The 22,013-nt window shown below is 37.8% G+C and overlaps 1 protein-coding gene across 1 annotated transcript in view; it reads right to left on the bottom strand.

Moving 5' to 3' along the window:
* Window positions 1-22,013, bottom strand: part of DML1 (demeter-like 1) — a 291,074-nt gene that overhangs the window by 68,793 nt on the left and 200,268 nt on the right. The window contains exons 15-16 of the mRNA XM_089400383.1: window positions 15,292-15,434; window positions 14,605-14,670 (exon numbers count right to left, since the gene is read on the bottom strand). Of these exons, the coding sequence (XP_089256509.1) occupies window positions 14,605-14,670; window positions 15,292-15,434 (209 nt within the window). The remainder of the gene's footprint in view (window positions 1-14,604; window positions 14,671-15,291; window positions 15,435-22,013) is intronic.

Here is a 22,013-nt window from a genome sequence, read left to right as displayed (position 1 = left end):
GCCGAATTTTTTTGAGGATCCAAGGCCTTCGAATTTTAAGAAATTGATCATAAAAATTTTAAATTTTAAATTAATTTTTTCGACTATTGTCTCTTGATTGGCCGTGAGCTATTGAGGCCCATTTTCCTTCAAGGAAGTGAGCGAAAAGGGAACTACATTTTGTCTTTGTGATGGGTGCAGGCATTTGGAGGTTTAGAGGAGGTTTTTTGAGGATTTTCAATCAAAGATTTGAAGCAAAGTCCATTGTTATTTTCCTTGTAACTTCCTCATTGATTGATTGTAACTTGAGGAGGGGTTTTCGTTGATATAAGGTTCCATTCATATTTGTAAATTTCCTCAAGATTGTAGAGCCCTTCATTTTGTCTAAATGGTTTCTATCTTTGTAATATCAATAATAAAAGAATCTTTTTTCTTAAAGGAGCTTGGGGATTATTCCATTCATATTTGTAAATTTCCTCGAGATTGTAGAGCCCTTCTCTTTGTCTAAATGGTTTCTATCTTTGTAATATCAATAATAAAAGAATCTTCTCCCTTAGGGGAGCTTGGGGATTATTCCCACAGTGTCCCATCTCCTTATTTAAAAGGTAGGATTTCTTGTGGTAGTAACTAACATGGTTTAGTTTTTTTTTCATTGTCATCTTAGCCTTTCAATCTAGTTTCTAATTTGTTTTCTTGCTTTCATTGGATTAGCTTCAGTTTGATAATCATTGCATCTTAGATCCATTCTATTGGAATTGCATCACCTTTTCATTGCTAGATCTAGGCTTCATTTATCTAATTGCTATTGTGATCCTATTGGCTATTTGATCTATTAATTCTTGTCTTAATCGCAATTGTATATTGGATTAAAGTAGTCTTCCTAATTTTCTGATTTTCCTATTAAGATTTAATTAGCAATCTCATTTGCCATCATTTACTTGTGTTTCATTGTATAATTCTCACTTGCTTTATATGTCATAACATATTATAAGTGAAGAAGCATCCTTAAGAGCACTTTCTATTAAGGCATTTGGGTTATTGCTCTTAACATTTTCATCAAATTTGTTATTTTGTTTATTTTCTTTGTTTCATTTAGTAGGTCTTTACATGCTTCATTGAGTCATTGTTATGAGCTGATCTCATTGTGACTTTGTGATCTTGATTATAAGTTGTTTAGTATTTCTTTCTTAGGAGCATCTTGTTATAATTGTGTCTCATTGAAGCATTGGACTTCATTTTCATATTAGATTTAGGATTGCATCTCTAAAATTTACCTCAAAGCATAAGCTTGCTTGATAGAAATTTTAGGACCAACTTCCCTAAATTTCATTCAATTTGATAAATTTGAGTTTGGAGTAAGGTTAAAACATGACCGATCCCTTGTAAGAACGAAGGCACGTGGATTGTTAAGGAGGCTAGGTGGGTATTGTTAATGATGGACTAAGCACCTCCTCGACCTACCGTTCTTGTAATTCACCCTAGTCCTTACCAAGTTTTGAGAAATTGAGGGGAAACTTCACCATAGATTAGGCATATAACTTAAAATCAACTAGGATCACTTGCATCACAGAGTAATCTTGCATTTATCCATCTAACACTCTCCATTTTGCATCAAGTTGATTTTTGAGCATTTCATCTTACTCGCAGCATTGCATGATATTTCTCTTATACTTGTCATTTGAAATACTTTCTCATTGGCCTATGATATCGTTCTATCTTTTTTTAGCATCTCTTTAATTACAAGTTTTTTTTATCTTGCAAGCTCTATCTTATTGCTCATATTTCAATATTGTGCTCTCTTTTAGTAACACTTGGCTTGCAACATTGCTATCCTTGTAACTAGAAATATTATTTTCATTTGCAAGTGTTATATCTTTATCTGAGCAATTGTTTATAAGGCATTGGTCTATCACATTTTATCTTATTGAATACCATATTGATTTAATTGAATCCATCTTTTGGTATTTACATTGCTCATCAATAATTATACTTTCTAATTAATCCTTAATTCAAGTTATACCGAGTCATAATTGCCTTACCCTTTATCTCCTCGAACTTGTTGTTTCTAATAAGTTTTCCTTTATAATCATCTTTAGTGGCTACTCCTCCTAGCTTGCTTAGGAGGGAGCTTAAATGAAGAGAGTTGGGAATAGGTGACAACTCCTCTGAGCGTTGCGCCTTAAAGACTAAACTTTGTGGGGTTGAAATTTTTTTGCACATTTAAGTGTACATCTTAGGCCATTGCCGTGGATAAGATTTCTTTGACTCGATTTTACGACTAACATTCAGGTCTTGCATTTTAGATTTTTGGAGTTAGATTCTTGTTCAAGTGGCAACTCCACTTAGTTCAATTTTGCAAGGATTTCTGCTTGAAACATTCTTCTTGTAGACTTCGTGCTAATCTTGTATAGGAGGCTTTCTCTGACATCCATTTTCTCTTTCTAAGGTTAAGTGAGCAAGACATCATGGAAGACTTGTTCTCTCCTTGTAATTTTACTAACATTAATGGTTGTCCGAATTTTATTCCGAAAGAAGCCATCGAAAAGTTGCCTGTCTTTCTAGGTAACAATGCAGTTAGTGCCGAAACTCACCTTAGAAATTTCAACCCTTTTGTGAGCAAGTCGTGCCATAATATTAACCACGAGGATGTTAAAACGAGAGTTTTCGTTTTATCATTAAATGAGGATGCTTTGGATTGGTTCAAAGAGTTACCTTCTAACCTAAGTTGCAGGAAACGTTTCCCAGGGGTCCGTTTCCGGCCGGAAATGAAACAAAAAATGAGGAAACTCGTACTAGACAGCTTGGAAACTCGTTTCCGGCTATACTAGCCCATTTCACGCTGGGGAAACATTGCCAGTATGGCTGGAAACGAGTTTCTAGGGCGTGCGACGGAGTTTCCAGTTAACACTTGATGTTTTTTTTTGTTTTGTTCGCTTCTAAGTTTTTATTGGGTGACTAAAATATATTCTGGATGCTTCTAGATGACTCTCTCAAGTTATAAAAAAAAGGATTTTTTTGAGTGGGTCAGCGTAATGTTCAAGCCTATGGCCCTTGTGTTGATATGCAGTTCATGGTAATGTTAATTTCTTAAAGTAAAAGGATGAAAATGAAAGATAAAGGAGAATGTCACTTTTACTTAAATTTTTAACATTACCATGAAATGACTCAAGATGTTTGAGAGTGGTTTCACCCTCATTGGATTTCATATGGAGAAAGTAGAATTTTAGATCTCACTCAAAATCCAGCAGACTTATCTGTTTTTCAGGATTTCAGGATTGGGGGGATTGCAATGTTTCCATTCAGGATGTTTGAGAGTGGTTTCACCCTCATTGGATTTCATATGGAGAAAGTAGAATTTTAGATCTCACTCAAAATCCAGCAGACTTATCTGTTTTTCAGGATTTCAGGATTGGGGGGATTGCAATGTTTCCATTGGATTTGGTCATGTACTAGGGTATGGAACTTGTATTTAATCAAGAGAACTAGTCCCTCTATGCAAGGGAGACTCCCAATAATCAAGAGAAACTAGGGTACTAGGGTATGGAACTTGTATTTAATCAAGAGCACTAAAGTCGTTCGACTATGTAGGAGGAGACTCCTAATCAAGCACGAGACAAGAAAATAGAAATTTCTCGTGGTTGATTTTGGATATTGCTATTTTCATTATGTGATCATTCATGAGTAAATGTGATGTAAACTGTGGCCATCCCAGTTGACCCAATTGAGAACGAGAAGTATGAGGATGCAATGGTGAGGGCGAAATGCATGATCCTTGACAGGGTCAAAGATCATGTCATACCACATATTGCTGAGAAGAACAAAACAAAGGAGATGTGGGATACCCTGACCACCTTATGCCAAGGTTCTTCTGTGTAGCGAAAGATGCTATTGGAGAATCAGCGTCATATCCGATGCAAAAGGGAGAGCAAATAGATACATTCCTTCTCAGGTTGCAGGAGATTCATGACCAGTTTACTTCCGTGGGGTCTATACCAGATCTAGAATTTATGGTTAGGACTACCCTGAATGCATTCTCCGAGGAGTGGGAGACATTTGTCCAAAGTATTTTGGGCAGGGCTACTCTTCTTGGTTGGGAGGAGATGTGGGTAGCGCTTCGCCGGGAAGAGATGAGGAGAATGACCAAGGCGGGGAGTAGTGGCAAGGGAGGTCGAATCAAGAAAGAGGAGGAGGATGTGGCTCTAGCATCTGCGGGACAACAAGGGAAGAGGAAGAACAAGAACATCTCCAAGGTGAAGTGCTTCCGTTGTGGGGCGCTCAGACATTATGCATCCCTATGTCTCAGGAAGAAGAACAAGGAAGAGGCTTCTGATTCAAAGGCAACACCAGCTAAGGCGAAGAAAGAGGTCGATACTGATGACGATCATGCCATGAGTGCTCTTGCACCTCTAGAGAAGAGGTTGGGGAGACATCGAGTTTTAGTCAGGAGGACTACATACTAGGGGCAGGATCCTTGAGGTGCCCAAGCTCTTGGATCACATCCGGCTACGGGAGCCCTTAAAGGCAGTAGCATGATGATAGGTGTCTGGCGGAGCAAGGTGTGATGGAGCAAGAAGGCAGTGCTAGAGTGTAGAAGTCTGTAGCAGCATAGTGGAGGTTGCAGCAGTTGAAGACGCACATAAGAGGTTGCAACGGCGCAATGGCAGCAGAGGGAGCATAAGGTAGCAGTAGAGGTAGCTTCAGCATCATGAGGGCTTCCAAACTGACCAGGATTTCTGTGTTTGGGTGAAGTCAGTTACTTACTTCTCGGTAACTGAGTTACAGTGGCGCAGTTCGTAGTGGCAGTGCTATGGGCAACAGTTTGAGAGGGAGCTGCAGTACAGATGTAGTAGTGGCAGTGGCAGTGCCATGGGTAGCAGTGCAGTGGATGTGGGGCAGCAGGCCAAGCATCAACACAGAGGACCAATTCGAAGGATTAGTGTGATGCTTCTATGGTGAAGCATTGCTAGAGAACATTCCTCGCTAAGAGGGAGTGTTAATTTTGGGTAGCATTGTATGTGCTCTAGCCTTGAAAATTGGTGGAGAGGCTAAAGCACATGATATCTCCAAGACCCAAAAATCGTTTGGAGAAATCCCACCCGGATGAGGAGTTATTAAAATAATTAATATTTTTAATAGGTTCCTATGTCTAAACTTAGCAAAATAAAAATATTAATGTGTATTAATAAATATGGGTGAGAAAGTTCTAATTGACGAGGATCAAGCTAGTTCTAATCTTAGCCATTGATTAGGGATTTAATCTCTACCGTTGATTTGTCAACAGGAAAAGTATAAGAGGAGGCTTGAGGGTCAGTTGGAGACACACCAAGTTGATCATGAATTCGATTTTCTAAGGCAGGGTTTGCTGAGAAATCGAGTTAGTGATCTGTTTCAATGAGGGGCAATTCGACAGAAGGCCGAGAATACATATCAGAGAGGCAGAGAAAGTGTCGGAAAGACAACACAGAGCCTTGGAAGGCAGACACAGAGTAGAAGAGGGTGACGCAGTCCTTGGAAGGTGACACAATTCCAGAGAGAAGCTTGGAGCAGCGTTCATTGTCAAGCTAAGGAATTGTTGAAGTTGCAGTGATCGAGAAGCTTGGAGCAGCTTTCAATGTCTAGCTAAGGAACTGTTGAAGTTGCAGTGGGATCAATCATCTGGTTGTTGATCAACCGGAATATCTGTGTCCAAGGAGAGGTACTTTTGCATAGGAAATTCTTTGAAGGGTGAGCCAATTCTGGCACCCTAGTTATATTTAGAAAACTACATAATAATAAAACCATCATATCTGCTGCACTGGTTTTCCCGCATTGGGTTTTTCCAGAGACGATTGTCCAAAAATAACAGTGTCCTTGTGTGATTATCTCAGTTATTTCAGTTGTTGATATGTATATATGTTAAGGCTGCATTTGTGTTTATTTCTGTATTTATATTTATAAATAACTTGTTAATGGAAAGAACGAGTAGGAGATAATAAACCAGATAATGCAGTAGGGATTTTTGATGTGTCAGACGTAGAAATTTCAACATTGTGTTCATAGTCTCTCCCCTTAGGAACTTTTTGGGAATTTCTGATCATGCAACATAGCTTTGACTGCTTCCATGATAGTTTTATTCTTTCTGTTAGCCACACCATTTTGTTCTGCGTTATATGGTAAGATGGTCTCTTTTTATATTTCGGCTTCTTTGCAGAAGTCAGTGAAATCATTGGAAGTGAACTCTCCTCCATTGTCAGATCTGAAATTTTGATATGCCTTCCAGTTTGGTTTTCTACTAGAGCTTTGTAATCTTTGAATACGTTAAAAGCTTGACTTGTATTTTTTAGAAAATAAATCCATGTTTTGCGAGAAAAATCATCCAAAATGATAATATAATAGAAGTAACCAAGAAGTTATAGGCATTGGTCCACATAAATCACAAAGTACAAGATGCAATACATTACTAGTTCTACTTTTGCTTGAATGGAATGGTCCCTTCACTTGCTTTTGTGCTTGCACATCATTGCTAAACGCCATCATGATCAGATTTGATTTTCGGCGTTTCGAAAACTGTGTTTCTCACATGAAGTGTTCACTTTGATGATTGATGTCATGGATTAGTGCATGAAGAGGTCTTCTATTGATTTTGTATAGACCTTCACATCTAGATCTGAGAGTGAGGGCATCTCTCATGTTCGATCTCCATGGCCAAGTGAGAACTTTACCATTTAGCAATGCAACTTTCATTCCTTTATCTTCTAGGGCTGATATGGAGACAAGATTCTTTTTTAAACCAGAGACCTATAAAACTTATTGAAAAGTCAAAGTTTTACCTTGATCTGGATGGAAAGAAATAGAAGTAGATCCCGTTATGGGATATGTAGAGTTATCTCCAAGAATGATTTTCAAATATGTCTTCCTCATAACTAGATTAGAGAGTACTTATTTGTAACCAGTAAAGTGTGTTGAAGCATCACTATCAACGAGCCAGTTATTACAAGAATCTGTTGGAGATGAACTAGAAAGAGAAGAAACAAGAAAGTACTTCGATTGAGTCTCGGCTGCATTATTATCATACCTTTGGTTCCTTGAGGAATGATAGTTTCCTCTGCAAGGAGAGGGAGCTTCTCTTTTAGTTATGTAATCAGATTTGTTGGAACGATTGTTGAAGTTGGATTTTGATGCTCTTTTGTTTTTTGAATAGTCACGAGCATGGTGGTCATGCTTGTGATAGTTGTTGGGAGAAAACTTTCTCGAATAGCGGATTCCTCTTCTTCCTTTCTTCTTCTTTCTTTTTACCACAAAGGCAGTAGGTTTTCCCTCCTCATGCTTGGCAATCCTCCCATTGGAAATCATTCTGACTTCTTGATTGTTCGTTCCCAGGAGCTCATCATTACTTGTCATTATTACGGATTGTAGTAATAAAAGTTTCCCAAGAAGAAGGAATACCTTCAAGCTTAATCAAGACTAGTTCTTTATCAGAAACAACTTCACCAGAAGTTGACAGCTGACCTTTGATTTTTGATATCCTCATGAAGTATGCTTGAATGGTTTCTCCTCTGTTCATCTTAACATCCTTCAGTTGATTCTTCATAACAAGAATTTGACTCAAGTTGTTCACTTGATACATTCCAATCAGGTTGTCATACATTTCTTTGGCTTTCTTCAAATTGGAAACATAAGTGATGAGGTGGTATCCAAGAGAGTCAAGGATAATATTTTCAGCCTTGACCTGTCCTTTCTTGTATCTGGCTTTGATAGTAGCATTGTAGTTTTCCGCTGGTTCTGCTACCTCTCCTTCAACATATTCTAAAACATCATGTTCCTCAAGAGTAATATCCAATCTAGTATTCCAAGGGAAGAAGTTTGAAGCGTCAACCAACTTCTCTTCATTTTTAAAGTAGGATGAAGACATCTTGATTTGCTCAAAATTTCAGCAGCAAATAGAAAGGGACAACAAGAGATATTTCAGCTGTAAATGAGATATTTCAGTGGCAGAAGGGAAGAGGAATTTTAGCAGAAAATAAGTAGAAAATAGAAGGAACAGGAGATATTTCAGCGGAAAAAGAGCTGCAAATGGGGCGGACAACAAAAACTATATTTAAGCAAAAAGAGAGTTGAAAATGGAGCGAACAACAAGCTATCATTCAGCAGAAAGAGAGCTGCAAATGGAGTGGACAACAAGCTATATTTCATCAGAAAGAGAGTTGGAAATGGAGTGGACAACAAGCTATATTTCATCAGAAAGAGAGTTGGAAATGGAGCTTGTCCTCTTGAGTTTGTCTTCACCAAAGCTATGATACCATGTTGAAATTCTCATGTTTTATGTTGCTACAATCACTTAAATCTAGAACTTCTTTACACTGCAAAATATGTTAAGTAATTTTAGATAGAACATAAACCATATGCGTAAAGGAAGACAACCAAGAACTCAATGAGACAGAAAAGTTAGGTCAATGACCAGGGTAAAATCCACAAGGGTAAAACCCAACCAATTGTTTAGTAAAGATACAAGGTACAATGAGAGAATCAAGAAGTTCACCCAAATTTGAAGATCTCTGATAGCAGTAGCTGATGCAAGCACTGAATGACTTTGGCTCTTCAAGATCTACTCTTGCTCTTCAAGACTCTCTCTCAATCTTCCTCTAGAGTCTAGATTCTAAAACTCTCTCTTTCTCATGTTTGAATTCTCCTTTCACAAGCACAAATGTGTCAAGTGAGGATGAGAGGCACAAATATATAGGAAGAGCAAGTAGGTCGAATTCATGACGGAGTAACTCCTCTGCCTTGAGGAGTTACATATGCCAAAATAGGAGTGTAAATTATGTCATAAAGGAGAGGAGTGTAACTTATGCATTAAAGAGGTGTAAGAGGAATCTTTTTATGGCGAGTCATTAAATCATGTAAGAGAGTGTAAGAGCATTAAAGAGAGAGAAAAATTAATCCATTAAGAGAGAGAGTAACATATGTGTTTAATGAGGGGAGTTACATATGACATGATTGAGAGACTTGAATTTATTTTGTAATAATAATATAATAAATTATAATATCATAAAGAGGATAATAGTAATAATAATAATAACAATGTTCCATGGGGTTGCGTCCCCCTGCCTAGGGGTTGAGTTTCCAAGCTCCCTCGCGCTCTGGAGACTTGGGGATGACAGGGGGTCGTTTCCCCATGCTCCCAAAAAGTAGGGTACACAAGGAATATTGGGAGGGGGTGTTTCCTTAAAAATTGGGGTCGAATCCGTGAAACGGGGTTGCACGGGGACGCCTGGGGTCGTTTCCTTCCCCAAAAATCGTCTTTTAAAAAATAAATTAAATCATAAATTTAAAAATGACAATATGATTTGCGTTGGCCTTTAGGTTTTCATTTTAATTTTTATTCCATTGTTGTTGGGTGTCGTTGCAACCATCAAGCCTGCCATCGACCATCGCTACTGAGCATTGTTGCAACCCATCCAACCCGCCATCAACCAACGATTGTAACAGTGTTCCATTTGTGCCTGTGCCACCATCACTGCTAGAGGAGTTCGAACTTTAGGAGCCGTTACAAGATTCTACGAGTTCATTTTTCATTTGAAAGTTGCTGGAGGATTTCAATTTCACGAGTTCATTGTTCATTCCACATTTGTGCCGACACCCATCGCTTCCATCACACCTCGCATCTCTAAGGTGACGGAGTCTGTCGCTTAACCACAATGAGTGCGGCTACCACTGTATTTTATTTTATTTTCACATTTTTTTTCGTGAATTTAAATTTTTTATTACCTGTAGGTTGTAGGCAACATTGTCATTGTATTTTTAATTTTTTTGTAAATGTTAAAATTTTCATTTTTTTATTTTTATTTTTGAATAAAGTCAGTGACAACCTTTTTTGTAAATTTTGAATTTCAATTTTCACACTGTATAGTGTTAGTATTACACAGTCAACAGTCATTGTTGATTGTGTAAATATTAAATAGTAAATTTGTATTTTAATTTTTTTTTCATCGTGTATCAATATGCATATGTGATAATTTTTTATTAAAAATAAAATTTAAATTTAAACAATAAATCGGAACCCTTGTTGTAGGCTGCATCCTACAAGTTACATTAAACTTACAACCATGAGTTATTTTGGGAACAATGGGAACAGTGCCAACAACTACAGTGGTAGTGAGCCACATGATGCCCATGAAAAAACAGAAATTGAAAGCAGTCGTAGGAGGGCAGGAACTGGAAATCAGAGTAAGCCTTTGCATGGTGTAGATTCCGAAGGCCCACCAAGAGTTCTAGAAAAATTTGCAAATGGGGACATTTAATCCTCTAAACTTCTAATCTGTGTAACCAGACTTCCGAAAAAAAATCGAAAAGTTGGTGGTGGCTTACGTGATTAGGTCTGCAATATTTGTGGGCACCACTTTGTTGGCAGCTATACCAGGGTGAAGCAACATATTTTTTGGCTATTACAGGTAAAGGAGTTAATATGTGTCCCTCAAAGAACCTAAATTTAGCTCAAAGAGAGCAACTTTGGAGGCTAGAAAGGGTAGCCACTGGAAAATGACTGTTTTCTAGCAGACATGTTGATCCATCCACAAATATGCCTCCATCCAATGCTTCATAAAAAAAGACAAAGGTTTGTATTGGTGCATCTCGTTCTTGTGCAATGGGTGCTATAGTGTGTGGGATGTAGAATGTTCTAGATCGAGATGACACGGATGATGCAATTGGAAAATTTCTTTTTGCCAATGGAATTCCCTTCCATGTTGTTCGTTCACCTTATTACAAGGAAATGGTCCAAGCAATTGCAAGAATAGGGCCTTCATATGTACCACCAGGAGAGCATAAGCTAAGAACAACAATTTTAAATAGACAAGTGTCCAAATTTAATGTGCAAAAAGAGAGAATGAGACAAACATGGTTGAGGTTTGGTTGCTCTATTGTTATGGATGGATGGACCGACATCCGAAAACACCCACTAATCAACATCATAGTGACATCTTTAGAAGGTCCATTCTTTCTTAAAGTCGTTGACTATTCTGGAAAGCACAAGGATGCATCTTCTTTCCAATTTGAGCTTCTTTGAGAAGCTATAGAGGATTTTGGGCCTGATAGTGTGGTGCAGGTTGTGACAAATGCAACAACAGTTTGTAGATCAACTGGGTTATTAATTCAAAGCAGGTATCAACATATTTTTTGGACTCCTTGTTGTGTGCATGCACTCAATAATGCATTGAAGGACATTGGCAAGATTCAACGAATATCAGACTTGGTGACAATTGCAAGAGATGTGTAGATGTTTATCTACAACCACCAAACCTCCTTGCGCATGTATAGGGCTCACACGAGAAGGAATTTGTCAAGCCCACTAATACTAGATATGCTAGCTATTTTCTCTTATTTGAGAGGATGCTAGAGGTACAAGCACCTCTACAATCCTTGGTTGTGAGTTCAGAGTGGGGATGGTGGTCAGAATCAAAGACATATATGGGGAAGAAGGTCAGGCTTCAGGTGTTGGACAATGATTGGTGGGCAGATTGTTCTTATTTGGTGTCATTCTTGGGCCCTATTGTTGAGGTCATTCATTCCACTGATTCTGATCCTCCTAGTCTTGGAGAAATCTGAGACCTTTGATAGCATGTTGGGTGGTGTGAAGTCAACCATTTAGCAGAGGGAGCCCTCATTAGAGTTCGATGCATCCCAGATTTGACCCATCATTCAGTGTAGGTGGGATCACATGAACACACCTTTGCACATGGCAGCATATGCATTAAACCCAAAATGGTATGTATAAAGCCCTGGGAGGGTGCCTCCTATTGATGATCCTGAGGTAAAAAATGGCTTCCTAGATGCAATTGCAAAGATGTACAATGAGAAGGAGGGGGCAAGATTTCAAAGACAATTTGTTTAGTTTGCATCTCTTAGTGGCCCCTTCAACACGTGGTGCTCGGGCACATCGCATAGATATAGCCCAAGATGACCCGATTGGTTGGTGGAGGATGCATGGGGATGGCGCTCTAGAGCTCAAACATCTAGCTATGCGTTTGTTGTCTCAGATTCCTAGTTTCTTTGCAGTAGAGAGGAATTGGTCCATATATAGCTTCATCCACTCTATCAAGAGGAACAAACTTATCTCTAAAAGAGCTGAGAAGTTAGTTGTTGTGCACAATCCCCTACGTCTTCAGCATAGGATGATGCACAGGTAGATATGGAGGAGAGACTTGTTGAGACACAAATGGGGTTGGTTGGTGTGCCACTTAGCATGTTTGAGAATGCAAGTGATTGAAATTCTGATGGTGATATGGTTGATCTTGATTTATTCATGCAGCAACTGGATGCATAGACTAGCGGGGCATTACCTTGAGCAAAACTATGCTCATTTATCTTTTGATATGTTGATGTTCTTGTGTTATTCTGACTTTGTAAAATTTTGACTCTTGATGTATAAGACTTGACTTTAATAATTTTATTTCAATATTCAATGTTCATAGTAGGAAGTGGAACATCAATATGGTTTAAACTTTAAAGTTTAAAACTTTAAAGTTTAAACATTTATAATTTTATAATTTATTTTCATTGTGCATTGTTAGTAAGTTAGTTGTTACAATGTACAGTTACAAACATACATTACAAACTTACATGTATGGTGTATGATTATAATCTATATGATAATGATATCAATGAACATGCTTTGCAGCTTTTCGTTTTAAAGACCCTGACATACCCCCACGTTTCTTAAAAATTGGTGGGGAGCTTTTGCATAGGCTGCTCCTGTGTATCCCTGCTTCCTCGCCTCCTTGCCCGGAAACTTAAACAATTAATTAAACAATTGATGATAAAGTTAATTAAACCATTGATATTGATCAATGACAAGTTAAGTGGTTTTCCATCATATATATATGATTACAAATTGATGGAAGATGATTTACTATTAATGGAAAGTCATGGTTGCAAAGGTAGACATGACTTTCTATTTTTAGAAAATCACTTTAGAAAGGTCAGAAATGAAATTTTATTCAAGGAAATTCATCCCATAGCTGCTAATTTTCAACATACACGTTGGGACTGCTGAGAAGATTGTCCGAGTTAAACAAGTTAAAGTTCCAACAGTCATGGACTTGCTTGACCCTGGTACTACGAAGAAGACTGTCTGAGATAATCAAACTAAAATTTTAACAGTCCTGGACTTGTTTGACATCATCTCTATGCCATAAATTTATTTCTTGGAATTGCAGACTGCCTCTGAACCTTTTGGAGGCTTTGTTGAAAGGCTTTGAATTGCCTGCGAATGGCATGAAAGCATCCATTTTGAAGGTGCTTCTTGAAGTTTTAAGTGAATCCCCAAACTGTTATTTGCAGACTTAGTATACTAGTTAATGGATTTGGATGGGGAGAGAAATTATATATGTACGAAAGGAGAAAAAGAATGAGAGAAAGCCATTCGTAAGGCTTTGAATTGACTGTTGATGTGTCCCAAAGAAAAACCTAAAATGTTCAAGTGTTCAAATGCTCAAAGGTTTGTAGCAATGCAGTTCCAAGAAGTTCGATGAGATTTGAGTGAAGGTGAATTAGGAATATACCATCAGTAACACTAATGGTTACAACAAAATTGGAAATGATCAATCCTTGCCACTTGGGTTATAATGTTCAATCCAAAAGCAAATTAAATTTTGTTTTATCAATGTGGTGCATGTGCACACTGCAGATGATCCACCTCTTTTGGTTGTACAATTACACTAATTGCTCGTAATTCTCTTATAATGGTTCAAGGTTAAATTTGTAGGAATAAAGAAATTTTGTCCGCATTTCTTCTATAAATTTTAGTACTTAATATGTGTTTTAGAATTTCGACATGATCTCTTTTCAATCACAGTTTTAGACTTGCTCAAGAATTGACTGTTGATGTGTCCCAAAGAAAAACCTAAAATGTTCAAGTGTTCAAATGCTCAAAGGTTTGTAGCAATGCAGTTCCAAGAAGTTCGATGAGATTTGAGTGAAGGTGAATTAGGAATATACCATCAGTAACACTAATGGTTACAACAAAATTGGAAATGATCAATCCTTGCCACTTGGGTTATAATGTTCAATCCAAAAGCAAATTAAATTTTGTTTTATCAATGTGGTGCATGTGCACACTGCAGATGATCCACCTCTTTTGGTTGTACAATTACACTAATTGCTCGTAATTCTCTTATAATGGTTCAAGGTTAAATTTGTAGGAATAAAGAAATTTTGTCCGCATTTCTTCTATAAATTTTAGTACTTAATATGTGTTTTAGAATTTCGACATGATCTCTTTTCAATCACAGTTTTAGACTTGCTCAATCGACTAATGAGCATGGATTTTTTGGACTATATTCTACTACTTGGTTTTTAGTTGAGTCTAATAGAAAAATTTATAACTGAGAGATGAAGTATAAATTGCCGAATTTACCTTGGGTTCTAGATTCAAGCTTTTTTCAATGGGAAAGGGGAAATTTGTATGAAGTAAATATTTCCTATGCCGACATTGTATAAATATCTAGGGGAACGGTGATACTTTGAGGTTACTGTGTATGCCGCTAGAGTTGTTCAATTTCATCAAGTTGTCTATAAACAAATTGTTCTATATTTATTTCTGATCAGAATATACAGTGGAACAAATACTAGAAAAGTTGGAGAACAAACCTCATTAACTTGGAAATAGGTTCCATTAAGTGGGAAGCTGCCTCGCATTGCTGTTCTGCAAGGTATCTGTTTATAACATCCAATATATGTAAGTTTCTAAAGCTTAAACTACAGATTAAAATGAATCAAGTCATTATTTCTGAATTGGAAACTGTGATTATAGTGATTGGTAACAGTGTCCCTTCTAGGGTATGAAATGCAGACTATTATCAAACAATGCTGTGTAATGTAAAGTAGGCTTAAAACCAACAATGGATGTGGCAGGAAAAGCATAAGAGAGGATATAGAATGAGTAAATATAAAATAAGAACAGGATGCAAGAGAGGTGAAGCGCAAGAGAGTATAATGATATTCGTAAAATGTTCCTTAGTGTGCAACTATGACATAAGAGGTTTACCTTTATCACATCCAAAGAAGATTATATGCTTATTTCCTGAACAAGCATATGTTCTTTGGAAACTAAAATCAATAGAAGGAAATTTCAATAAATAAAATGTCTTTTGTTTTATGCATTTTTTTCTTCTTCTGCATGGAAACATATAAGAAAGTTGGTATACTGAGTTGGAATGAAATGAAATCCCGCAAAATATTTTCTATTTTTATGTGCTTTATGGTTCAAGTTAAATCAATAATTGTTAAACTAATATTTTATTTGGTTGAAATTAAATAAGTATTTGTTGAACTCACCAGCAGTGTGCCTTTGACAGTGGTTTCACTAATAATGTTCTGGTTAGCACAGGAATTGCAAGATTCTTGATCACATGGATGACTATTAGAAGCTTGTGTGCTACAACATTGTTCAGCTGCTGCTGTAGAATCTGAGGTTTCCCCTGAATTCAAAAAGACAATCAACGGATTTTTTTATAAAACATTATTAAGCTGGGAAATGAAAAAACATATAAAAAACGGTATCTCATTTATAATTACATTATAAACGTAAAATTTTAAATGTTGTTATAAAAGAAGCATTACCCATGTGTGGTCTCATGGAAAAGGATTTTTGTAATTGAAAGGTCTTATCCAGAGTAAGAAATATGTAGGAACCAAACTACTAACCTGACAGTTTTGGACATGAGGAGGTGAATAGCAACTGGTAAAGTTTTCCCATCACCTTAATCAAAACTGTGAACAGGTAACTCCAAGCTAATCAGGAAAATTTGGCTGGTGTTGGACAACACGAGAAGGATTTATGTTAATATTGATTATGTTTCTATTCCTGTATTTTATTTGCTATTTTGACATGTCTTGTAATCAGATGCAATAACAGAAGCCTCAGAAAGACATGGAGTGAAGTCATACTTTGTTATGGTGTTTTAGATGGAATATGGTCTGCCAGATGCAGCTACATTCCATTATTGCTAGGGATGGGGCTACGGAGGAGAGTGTATTATCAAATGTGAATGACAAGCAATTGGTGAGATTGGGATGGAATCTCAATACTGAACATAATCCCGAGATAGAAACCAACAGGTGAAATCATTGCCCAAATATTGGATCAAATGAAAGTGGTTTACGGTTTTACCTAACATTAAGGAAATTGTTAATTGAACATTGAACTTGGAGAATCAAGTTGCATAAATTTTCCATCTAAAGGTGTTAACATGGCATCCTCAATACGGGATTGGTTAATGGAAGACATGGCTAAGTTAATGAGGGAGATGGGGAATTAAAGTTATGAATGAAGGGACAATCTTGAGCCTTGTTACCCACCAAAATGGGTAACCCCTTGGGAGAAAATTTTTCCCCTACATTGTGAGCAAACCAACAACCCTTCATATTCACTTATTAATGATGATATGCCATGTGCCTATGCTATCTGCATCAGCAACATGGCTCTCGCCATTCAACATTTCCTCTTGGATGTGTTGAGAAATCTATGGGCAACTAGATTAGGTGATTTCCCTTTTATAACTGCTTGTGATGTATTTTTACCTAACTTAATAGCTTCATTTTTCCCTTGATTATTCTTAGTATTTTCTCCATCAAACAACTACCAAACCATAAAGAACAATAAGACAAAGGACACAAGATATAGGCGATTAGCCACGGCCAAAACCTCTCCAATTGAGAGGAAAACCCACAAGAATTCTTCTCTTCTTATATAATCTTCAATTGACGAATTCCAAGACCCATGATGGTTGACCAAGACCCTCCAAGACAAAGTAAAACCTTGACGAGCTTTTATTTCGGCACCTTCTGTGTTTTTGACCTCCCAACAGATTCTATTACAACTTCCACCTGCCCAACAAATTCGTCTGCAACTTCGACCTGCCTAGCAAATTCTTCTGCAACTTTGACTTGCCCAACAAATTATTCTAGAACTTCTACCAAGTAGTTTCTTCCTAGCTCTTTGACTTGCCTAGCAACACTTTGACTTGCCAACAACTTTCTTGCACTTTGACTTCCCAGGACTTTGACTCGCCCAGTAGCTGTCTAGCGCTTCGACTTGCCCAACAACTTTCTAGCGCATCGATTTGCCCAACAATTGTTGAAACCCTAGCATGAGAGAGAGAGAGAGAGAGAGAAAGAGGCCCAAAACTTTGATCCTTCTCTTCTACTTCTTTTTCGTCCTTTTCTAGCCACTTCCTTGAGGAGTTCGAACTTGTTTGAGAGTGTGTCCAAATGAGGTCGAGTTCCTTCTTATTTATAGGTTTTTAAGGGGTACAAATTGCTATCTTTAGGCCGAGTTGTCCCTTCATGTATGCCGACTTGATGTTTTCATCGTGATGAGGTCTTGGAGGGTCTTTTGACTTTCTTTTGACTCAAATAAATTTTATTTTCAATATGTAACATGCCTAGAAGGGTCTTTCATACATGAAAATGACTCAATTGACTTGTAGACACAATGACAAGCCCTAGAAGCACTGAATGGGAGCTTGACCTAAAAATAAATTTCCCTTGAGCGTGAAACCCATGCCTCAAGAATAACAATAACTTTATTTTTCTCTTTTCATATAATACATATTATATATGCCATTATGAAGACCGAACCTAGTTACATATTTCAACACTCCCTCTTAACTAGGGAGGTATTCATAATCCATACAAGGTACTTGGACATTCTTATTCTGAAGAATTCTCATAAGAAGAGTCGGATTGGTAAGCCATCTGTCTAGCATACTATCAACAAACATTGTCACATATCAATGCCTTGACTAACAACTTTATCCCTCCACAAGATTAGAGCACAATGTTGGCAAGACCAATGACTTATAGACACTATCATCATTGTCTCTCAAGGTACAAACCCCACCTCGATGTTCACAGAGTATGTCCTTCCAGGACTATTATTATCTCGAATTCCTAGTCTGCAAAGAATATCGATCCTCTTCGAATACTCTTATCTTGGATGCCCTATCTCATCTTCAAAGAGAGTATCAGATACTAAATGCTTAACCAATCCTCCATTCTTTCTTCGCAAAGTGAAGAAAAGAATGATGTGTCTATCTCTCCTCTCAACTAGGGAGGATATACCCATTCCTATAAAGGAATTTACCTATTCCTATGAAAGGAATGTACCCAAGCTCCCTCTTATTTAGGGACTTGTCCAAGCTCCCTCTTAACCAGGGACTTGCTTCCAACAACTTTCTGCTCTAGGTGGAGATCATGGGGGTTAAGACTTGCTTCCAACAACTTTTTTCTCTAGGTGAAGATCATGGGACTATCCACTGCTTGTGGGGCTCCTTTCGATGTCATGAAGTTCATCTTCAACATTATGGAGCCTTCATCTTTTGTAGGGCATCGACCATCCATCACTTTCCTTCACGATCCTCATAAGTCATGTCATCCTTCTCTCTGTGGGCAAGTGATCCTCTAATCCCCATCTGGCTTTTTCCTCATACAGCGACCTCTTTCAAGTCATGTTTACTCCAGGGTATTTGATCCAACCACATGAGTGCTAGTTGTAGGTGACATCTACAACTCTCTTTATAGTAGCCCTGTAGATGTTCAAAGATAAAAAATGAACATCAAATCAAAGTTACCTTTTGTGATGGCCTTTCATCATAACATCTTGCTTGCCTGCAACATCTTGCACATTCATAAACACATCCTTCATGTATCAAGGGTCTTCTTCCTTTTACAAACCTTATCAAGGTCATACCACCTTCATGGAGATGTTACATCAAAATCTTTATCGAATGTTGATTTCTTATCTTATGAGACCATAGTTGCAACTTTTACGATCTCTTCTTCCTTCCTTAACATATTGCTTCCCCAGGAACTTCTTGACAAAGTTCCTTCATCATGATTGTCAACCACCTCATATTCCATGCGAGGACAGATTATGTTGATTTTATCTTATCAATATGTGAACCATGCCTTCATGCATTTTCCAAAAAGGAAAAGGTCCTTGATCTTGCTCACAAGGTGCAGCAATTACCCATGTTGTCAATAACTACGTGATGACATGACTTATTCTATCAAATATACATACCTCTTTTCTCCTTTTGGTCATCTAGACATCCTTTCCTTGATTGAGAGTACTTCAATCATCTTGACTTGAAGCACTTGCCTATCACCATGCCATCATTCTTCTAAACAATGGATCCCACACAAGGTGGAATGATCAACGAGATACTTGCTTCTTCCAAGTAGAGATGAACCTTCTAATGAAGATTCAAATGGAGGATGTAGATTATTATCATCTTGCATAAGCTCCTTTCTCATGATGATGATGTATGATGAATTGCTTCATTCCAGAGGACTTTCTTTCAACCATATGTACTATATATGATTTCAACGAGGTTACCAACAACTACTTCCTTTATATCATGACTACTATATCCATTTAGAATTCTAGCTATTCTTTCAAGCTTGTCTAATAATGTCATGAGCTCTTGCTTCCATGGTATGCTTCTAATATGATGCCATCTTCTCCTATGATGCATCCTATCATACCTAAAACACTTCTTGCCATGATAGCTATTATTTACAAACACTGAAAAGAGCTTAGTGGAGGAGATTATCTTTTAGCCGTAATAGAGATCTCTTACTTCCTCCTCCTTTGATTTCCTCTTTTCAAGTTCTTGCACTTCTTCGATGATGTGGGCTTGTTACCCTCCTCTTTTTTTTTGTTGTCCTTTTTTAATTTCAGACAATCTCTCCTGTAGTGACCATATTCATGACAACCATAGCATTGGACCTTTGACATATTCTTCTTGTTCTTTTTGTGAGGAGCAAACCTTCCCAACTTTCCTTTCTCCCTAGCCATGGGAGCAAATGCTAGGACTTGCTCATTTGGTCCTACATTGCTTTTTTCCTTCAATTTTACACAATGACCAGAGTTCATTGAATGGGGTGGCTTGCTTCTTTCCAAAGATGCAAGATGTGAAATTGCCTCATTCCTCTAGAAGTGCATTAAGCACTATGGTGGTCATTTCTTTATCGGACATTATTTCTCCCAACTCTTGTAGTCGGTCTATTATTTTTGATACCTTCATAAAAATATGGGGCTTTCCATCTTCCTCTGAGATCTTCATTTTATAGAGCTCCTTCCTCAAAGATATCACTTCTCCTGTAGTACTTAAGGACAACAATTCTATTAACTTGTGATATATTTTTTTTTTATGTCTCGAACTTTGATACATGAGGTATGAGGGGATCCTTTGATGGATTCAATGAGAATCCTTTGAGCCCATACGTCCCCTTTCATAGACTTTGCTAGAGCTTGAGCTTCTTCCTTTGGAGGCTTAGTTATTGATCCCTTAACATGTTTAACAACTTCATTTTCTATGAGGATCAAATTTGTCCTCTTCTTCCATGCAAAAAAGTTTGATTTTCCAACAAATTTGTTGTTTTCTTGCAAAATGAAGTCATTTTGATAGCAAATTCAGTCATAAATATAGAGTTACTTATTTATCAAGTGAAGATGCTCCTTGATGACAATATCTTCAACTTGATGCCTTCTGTATTTTGATGATGATATTGATAATAGAGGATGTCTTCTTGATGAATATGCCTTCCTTCAAAAGTGATCCTTCAAAGAGAAGGAGATCACCTTGTTTCCTTGATGATGATGACAACGCCTTTTCTTGCTTCTCTTGGATGTAGAGACTTCAAGATTTTTCAATGAGTAGCCCTTATTTAAGGGGAGGTAGGGTCCTTTAGACCTTTTCTTTGTGATGACTATGTGTTCTCAAGAATTCTTCAAGTGAATAACCCTTCTTTGGATGAGTTAGGGTTTTGAGGTCTTCTTTCTTTGAGATGAGATGATCCTTGAGATGAATGGTCCTTCTTGATGATTAATGCTCTCGATGATCTTCTTGTGCTTCGACCCTTTAGTTTCCTTCAAGCTACCTTTCCTTGTCTTGTCGCCTTTGCTCTGATACCATGTTAGAAATCTAGGCGCAACTAGATTAGATGATTTCTCTTACTTTAATAATTGGTTGTGATTTATTTTTTCTAAAGTTAATTAGCTTTTTTTTTCACTCGATTATTATTAGTATTTTCTTCATCAAACCACTACCAAACCATAAAGAACAATAAGACAAAGGACACAAGATATAGGCAATCAACCAGGGCCAAAACATCTTTACTAAGAAGAAAACCCACAAGAATTCTTCTCTTCTTGTATTACCCTTGACCAAACCCCCTAAGACCAAGTGAAACCTTGACGAGTTTTTCTCTCAGCACCTTCTGCAATTTTGACCTCCCAGCAGATTCTTCTGCAACTTCGTCCTGCCCAAAAATTTCATTTGCAACTTCGACGTGCCCGGAAATTTCATCTGCAAATTTGACCTGCCCAGCAATTTCCCCAGCAAATTCTTCTGGAACTTCGACCCAATAGTTTCGTCCTATCTCGTCGACTTACCTAGCAGCACTTCGACTTACCCAACGTCTTCCCAGCACTTCGACTCGGCCAACAACTTTCCAGCACTTCGAATTGCGCAACAACTTTCTAGCACTTCGATTTGCCCATGAGAGAGAGAGAGAGGCCCAAAACTTTGATCTTTCTCTTCTACTTCTTTTTCGTCCTTTTCCAGCTACTTTGACTTGCCCAACAACTTTCTAACACTTCGATTTGCCATGAGAGAGAGAGAGAGGCCCACCGACCATCATTCCCGTGAGGTGGAGAATCGAATGCTAGTACTGTCACCTGCTGCTCCTGTACTCAAGACCTCCGCGCCAACTACCTCATACCGCCAAGTTCCAGATGTTTCCGGGCTCAAGACCTCCTCGCCGGCAACCGCCACCTGGAACCCTATCGCTTTCTATCTCCAGCTGCGTGTTGGCTGGCCCGCCTGTCACGTGCCCGGGGCTAGGCTACCCTACATGTTCTCTTCTACTTCTTTTTCGTCCTTTTCCAGCTACTTTCTTGAGAAGATCGAACTTGCTTGAGAGCTTGTCCATATGAGGTCGAGTTCCTTATTATTTATAGGCTTTTGAGGGGTATGAATTGCTATCTTTAG

Source organism: Pinus tabuliformis, chromosome 2_1 (assembly GCF_031772625.1).
Source record: "Pinus tabuliformis cultivar Carrire ecotype Pingquan chromosome 2_1, CPIR1, whole genome shotgun sequence".
NCBI lineage: Eukaryota > Viridiplantae > Streptophyta > Pinopsida > Pinales > Pinaceae > Pinus > Pinus tabuliformis.
Note: the sequence above shows the minus strand (reverse complement) of the source record. Positions and strands in the feature narration are given on the sequence as shown.